The 7,252-nt window shown below is 33.0% G+C and overlaps 1 protein-coding gene across 1 annotated transcript; it reads right to left on the minus strand.

Moving 5' to 3' along the window:
• Positions 1-221: 221 nt before the first annotated feature.
• Positions 222-6,014, minus strand: LOC128557453 (uncharacterized). Its single transcript, XM_053544832.1, has 7 exons — positions 5,962-6,014; positions 4,342-4,419; positions 3,606-3,677; positions 2,168-2,254; positions 1,491-1,826; positions 742-934; positions 222-507 (listed from the first exon to the last, which is right to left on the minus strand). The coding sequence occupies exons 2-7, from the start codon at positions 4,404-4,406 to the stop codon at positions 301-303; spliced, it is 960 nt and encodes a 319-aa protein (XP_053400807.1). The 5' UTR covers positions 4,407-4,419; positions 5,962-6,014; the 3' UTR covers positions 222-300.
• Between the last annotated feature and the right edge of the window lie 1,238 nt (positions 6,015-7,252).

The raw sequence follows: 7,252 nt of genomic DNA on the forward strand, positions 1-7,252 counted from the left end.
TAACAGCATCTACGTACAAGTATGTCTATATCTATATCGAAATGAGATATCAGAACTTTTACAAGCATAAATTTGGAACTATTTTGTCGGCAAATAACTTTGTATCTATTGTTAAAATTATATTTTCTACACAAAATTAAGATTTGAACATTATTTCCGATTATGTGCCCCTGTATGACTTTCATACATACTTAATTCTCCTTTATTTGCTGAAGATTCATGACAAACATGATGAGTACACGCAAATGCAGAGAACACGAAAAATAAATTCTACTTTTTATTCTTATTTAATTAACATTATCAAAAGATATCTGACGAGGCTAACCTACATGTCTCCTCTGAACCTATATATACCTTGCTATCCGCTCTGACGTTGATTTGTTGTTTCGACTTCAATGTACGCCTAGAGAGATCAGATGGATTTGTACGTACAGTTAACGTACATATACTTTTCTTCATTCCATCCATATGCTCATACGACACCTGTCTACATATCTCACTTGCTCTCTGAGAAAATGGTGAGTCATTTTTATAATTCAATTTCGTGTAGAAACCACGTATTTTTACTTGTACAAGATCTGACATTAAGTATTACATCAAAAAGCTTTTATAATGCACACAGTACCAGAAAATGTTGAGCCTTTCTAACCTTTCGTAAATACATTAGTTTCTTTATTCCAAGTAATGCTTTAAGTGACTGAAATAAATAACATTAAGCAGGAAATTATAATATTTTTAAACCTGTAGTAATTTTAGCATAAATGCCGTTTTCTCTTGTTCGTTTGTAGTTTTTACATCTTCGAAAGCATCTGTCCATTCATTGTCATAAAGCTCAGCGAACTCTTCTGCTAGTTTTGTTGGTCGTTTTTGGTCACTAAGGTCAGCAATGTTCGGGTTATCGAGAGTAAGTTTAGCGCCAGCTAACTTGCTTAACCTGTTTTAGAAAGAGCTATGTCATATAAATTCGCCCCGCATTTAGATTCGTTATTGATATCATTTTATATCACATGAGGTCATTGAGTTTATTCAAGAGTCTGTTTTAAAAACGTCATGCATGGGTCGTTGATAGAGACGTGAGGAATGTCCCGCATTTTATTACCTCTCAAGAACAGACTCAATCAATGGGAATTTCTTTTTATTTTGCTTGATTGTAATTATATTATTTTGTGAAATATTGTTAACACCATTCATTTTAAGATAACTTTGTAATATGTACTACCATATTGATAAAATAAATTACTTTGAATGTTTATCACATCAAGACTCAAAAATCTCATACACCACCTAGCAATCTTTATTTCATTTCTATGTGAAAAACATTTGAGCCTAAAAGTAAAAGCGTGCCACAATGAAATAAAGAAAAACATGCTGTATTTCAGCAAATGAATTGCATAGCAGTGAACCTTGACGAGAAATTTGTTAATCGATTATAATAAAGATAGCCGGTGTCGTGGCACTACTATAAAGTTTCAATAGATTAAGTTTTATACCGAAGGAGTAAACATTCTTTTTCCTCCACTAGAGAAAGATTATCCTTTCTAAGACCCTGGACTATTCCGTTGAGAGAACTCTTCTCACTGTCTACCTGTCGCAGCTTATTCTCAAGTTTGATTTGTGATGTTTTGGCATTTTCTAGCTCTTCCTTCAGATTACAGATTTGTTCTTTGTGAGCCTGATGTACAGATTCAAAAGTCTTAAGTCGATCAATTTCTTGGATTAAATTTGGCTGATGGTCTTCAAATGTTTTCAGTCTTGCTATTTCCTTTTCATGTTGACTAATGGTATGTTTGTGACGTTCTATTTCTTCTGTTAAACTTTTCTTTTCACTTGAAAATAAAAATAAAGTATTTCATATCTCGAATTACCGTTTTGAGCAATATACCAACGTAAACAAATCGAGGAAGATGGTTGCCTCTCGAAACAAAGAGCACTGTTTATCTGGCAGATGTTTTACCGTGACTAGTAAGCTTCGGGTAGAATTTTCTTTTAACTAGCCATTGACGCTATCATAGATACAACATAACAAACGTATAATTAAGAACTGACATTCTGAAGAAAAAAAATATGCGTATATATTTAGAAATATCTTAGTATTATTAACACTTAACTTTCAACAAGTTCGTTACAAAAGAAAAGAAAAACAAAGTAGTGACAAGAAGGTACCTACGCCTTAAATTGTTCTGTTATCCTTTTGATTTTACGCTCCAGTGCAGTATCAGTTTTCTTTTTATTCCTACTCCCTACTTCGTGTAATCTAGAAAAGTCAAGAGTGTGCAATATGTGATGAAATTTGATGGAATACTGTTTAAATATGTAGAAATTAAAGACTATGAGAATTAAGGATATTTGTATACAATGTAGTAAATCTATAGCCTAAAGCCTGTTTACTTATGTTGAGTCTAGGTAAACTGATTAATTTACACACTGATTTGTTTTCTTCCTTAGCAAAAATTATCTATCTGTTTTGCATTCAAAGTAATATAGCATGTCATGCTACAACGACTTCTCAATCTGGTTGAGTTTTACATAAGACATTTTACATGTAGCGTTGTATGGCCGTCCGTCCTCTGAAACGTTTTGGAAGCCGGTCAGTAATCACGGAGGTCTTACCTTTACATTTTTTCTTATCAAGATTCCAAAACAATATTACCGAATGACATCTAACCACATTAGAATAAACATGTACAAATCTTAATGTAAAGTGGCAACATCAGAATGAAAAGTCACCACTAACGGGTGAAAAGAAATAACTGCCGAATGACAGGTTAGCACTGTCGAATGACAGGTTAGCACTGTCGAATGACATGTTAGCACTGCCGAATGATCCGAATGACAGGTTACCACTGCCGAATGTCAGATTACCACTGCCGAATGACAGCTTAGCACTGCCAAATGAAAAGTAACCACTGCCGAATGACAAATAACTACTGCTGAACGACATTGAACCTCATTATAATTAAAATGTACCACATTATAATGTAAAGTAACTACATCAAATTGAAAAGTTACCACTGCCGAATGACAAGTAGGCCTACCCACTGCCGAATGACATCGAACTTCCTCAGAATAAAAATGTATCACATTGTGATATACAGTAAAAACATCAGAATGAAAGGTGAACACTAACAAATGACAAGTTACTACCGATTCTAACACGACCCGATTTTTCCCCTATAAAGCTGAAGATGGCTTAAAAATGTGTGTTCAGTTTTTTTCACGTCGCAATCATTACGTCATAGCGTTAGATTGCATAGCGACGCGCTGGAAAAGAAGTCAACAGAAATCAAGCACATATTTGATGGATATCGTCAAGGACGTAATACTATATGATAATCCTTGATAACGTGTTAGAATTGAACTAATATATCTCAAACGGTAATTTGCTCATGAATAAAGTCATTTTTGTCGTTTCGCATCTAAACTCCAAACAATGATTTTATTGGCAAAATTTATGTCACGTCGGTTATTACGGAACGCTAAACATGAATTCTGGATGTTCTAAAGATCTTGATTATCATATTAAGAAAACGTTGTGTGTAAATCAAGACTTAAATCCCCTTGAATGTTACATATTTATTTCTAAATTCGATAATTGAAACATTTACTCTGCTGTCCCTGGAGAGTCTTGAACATCTCTCACTGCTGCGGTGCCATCACTTCTTTGTTCCTCTGCATCACTGTTATCCATAAAAGTAACAGAACGCTTGTTATGAATGTATGTTAAATAATTAAGATAAACAACGAAACTCGTTATATGCTGCTGGTAAATATTTCAAACTATATTCAATAAGTTGGGCAATACTCATTTGTCATTGATAATAAATAACATATCCATATTTTCACCATCGAATCATTCTATGGGATCTCTTGCAATCATTAAGTCAATTCATTGATTTCCGCTTAGCTTGGTGTTATAGAACATGAGAGATTTTGCTAATTTTATCACTTCTCGTGAACAGATACAGCTGTTCTTTGCTTTGTTACGTTCTATTCTTCTCATGTATTTTCTTAACTAATGCAGTAGCAGTTTTGAAGTGCCGTGTGGCGGTCGCAAGCGGTCTTTCTGTACCTGGACTCTTTTTTCATTTTCTAATCCTTTCGAACCATGGACTCTATTCATGTTTATGTATGATAGATATCAGTTTAAGCCGGTGTTAGGAGGCATGAGAGTTGTTTCACATTACATTACATCTAAAAAACAGTCTCAATGAACCCGTGTTTGCTTTGTTGTTTTCTCTGTTACAAGATCACAATCCTACATCCATCATTGACATGATCGGTATTTTATAGCTTAAACGTAAACAATGTATATCTAAAATAAATACCATATTATAAACCTACTCAAATTTGTTTTCAAATATCTCAGTTTCTTCTTCCCCTGACGTAAACGTATCCTGCAATTCCATATCAGAGCTGACTCTGCAACACATGTTTCTTGGTTTATAATTTCATTATTTGGGATAAACAATACTTTTTTTCTGGTAAATAGTAGAAATTTATCAAAAATATTTTCGTATTCATTTGAACAGAACTGGACATTATTATTCAACTATACAATATTACACCCTGTATTAGACCAATTGCAAACATCATATGAAACAGACAGAGCTAATACAAAACATAACTGAGCCAATATGAGAAAAACAGGGCCAATACGAGAAAAACAGGGCCAATACGGAATTCAAGCATTTTGATTGGTTCAAAAGAGAGGGCCAATACGGAGAAATCACTTCCGTTAGATTTTTAAATGACGCCATTTTGTTTTACATCAGAGTTATAGATAACATTTTTTCTTTCACATTTTGACAAAAAAAAACATTTAACATGTTCATGTAATAACAAAGTATAACTGAGCGGGGTGCACGTCTTCATAGATTACAATGATACTTTCGCTTATTCGGTATTGTGTAAAATGCAAGTGTTTCCTGTCAGAAATTCTGGCAGTTGTCAAGGAAAATAATGAGAAAACAAGGAAACTCAGATTAATTAAAAGGATGAGACTTATCTTTAACAGACATTTTGATAGTGTGGACTATTTGTGCAATGATAAATAGCGATTGAAATGCGGGAAAATGAATGAATAAACTGGCGAACAAGAGTGTCAGTTGTGAACTGCAAACAATTTCGCATAAGAATTAAACGAGGCATGGGAGTGTATAATGTGTGCTTGGTTGGTTGTATTATCTTGATCAACACATATGTGTACAATTTTGTGTCTCGTTGCCTGCAGCCTAAAAGGAAATGATATTTAAAGCAGTTTTGTCACAGTTCACATGATAACATAACTCACTACTGTAAAGAAAATAAATAGGAATTCAAAAAATAAGGTAAGTTCAAGTTACTCTTGATTATGTCACATCAAAAATATCTCTCAAAATTATTCTCAAGTACCCACATACAACTCATTCTGTTTTACCGGCTAAAATGATTATGATTTCTAAAATAAGTCTAAACAACTTGTCAAGTTTTTTTACCCTGAACGCGAATAACTGCCATAAGGTAACTCGCTCACTAGTGAGTTCTTGTACTGTTACCGCCAACAGTCGAAAGTTGAATAATAATATTATCATTAATCAAGCGATTTCATATTGGCCTAGTTATTTGTCCTCGGGCAGTCGTATTGGCCCTCGGCCTACGGCCTCGGGCCAATACGACAACCCTTGGACAAATAACAAGGCCAATATGAAATTGCTTGATTAATAACATTATATTATAAGTTGTTCCTTATAATAATTATAACTATATACAGCATGAATAATATATACAGCGAAAACAGGTAATGACCGGGAAGGACTTTATGATTATATGTAAGACAATAATTAAAAACTGAAGACTTAATATCTTGTGATACAGTAAACACAATGTACAACTGACTGCTTTAACTACGAAATTTAAATACAAATCACTGTTGGTTCGCCTTTTCATACAAAACAAAGTCAAACAAATATGGAAAAATCCTACCTTTCCAAATAAACCTTTCGTGTAAAAAAATATCGAGTATACTAATTTACTTCCTCTTTCGGTTTCCAAATAAAGACAAGTATGTCATTAATTGATAAATATAGTACAAAACCACCGATATCGATGAATGAGATAATGATACAATACAAGCAAAACAACTAACCCACAATTTGCTATATTAAAAATGACTAACAGTACATTTTTCAAATTAAGCATGTTGTTATTCATGTATTTTTTATTGTTATTGGATATTTATCCTTGTTTATTTATTTATTTATTTATTTTTATTTTTTGCTCTACATATTAACTGAATTGTTATAAGTGTCACATAGCATAACGGCGCTTTGTTATTTCAGTATGTAAACAGTTAGTTGTCTTCTAGTTTAAAATACAATATGTACGGCAGGGGATGAGTGGATGGCAATGTGATCATCTTGTACTGAAACTTCTGACGGCTTGAATCTTGCATCCGTTCATTCTTTTTTTATCATTTTGCATAACATACTTTGTGTAAGTTTGTTTTTTCCCGGTTTCTATTTTATTCTTTTGTAAGAGATTTTTACTTTCGTACAAAATTCGCAGAATCTTTAAATTAATCAATACCAAAATTATTGCATGGCAATGCTTATTTAAAATGAAGTGTAACAGTATATTATAACTGTTGTAGAACTATCGCATTGTGCTTTAAAATGTCACAGGAGAGTTTCAAAAACGTTACATCGTATTTAAGGCGAAGTGATATGTTTTAACCTTAAAAATAACCTTAGTATAACATTTTGGTGACCTTGACCTTGGGTATAATAGGCCCAGCCCCTGTACATACTTTGTTTGTATGCTGGACAATGTTTGTGTGACACATGGTAGCTTTTCCTGTCGTAACATAAAAAAAATCAACTTTACTGTATAAACAATTCAATTTGACCAACGTCTCCTATACTATAAACGACGTCGACGTCAAAGCTTTATTACACTAGTGTATTATCATTTTTATACAATGGCTTTATTACACTCCCGCGACATCAAATATGTGATAATAAAGAGTACCCTTTTTTGAGAAAACAAATGAGTGTGGTGTCTTGCAGCATAACAAATGCAGCTGCAGATAACTCATCGGCTATAGTATGTTTAGATATATATACATGTATTTGATTCGATGATTGATAACTGTATTTTCAAGTTTACATGCCCATATAGTCTGTATCTTGTCCATATTTGACAAGTGTTGGTCATAACTACATTTATTTACAAAGTTCTATATACTGATGCTTTTTTTTTTTAAATCAAAACCATT

The sequence above is a fragment of the Mercenaria mercenaria genome, chromosome 5 (genome assembly GCF_021730395.1).
Source record: "Mercenaria mercenaria strain notata chromosome 5, MADL_Memer_1, whole genome shotgun sequence".
Classification (NCBI taxonomy): domain Eukaryota; kingdom Metazoa; phylum Mollusca; class Bivalvia; order Venerida; family Veneridae; genus Mercenaria; species Mercenaria mercenaria.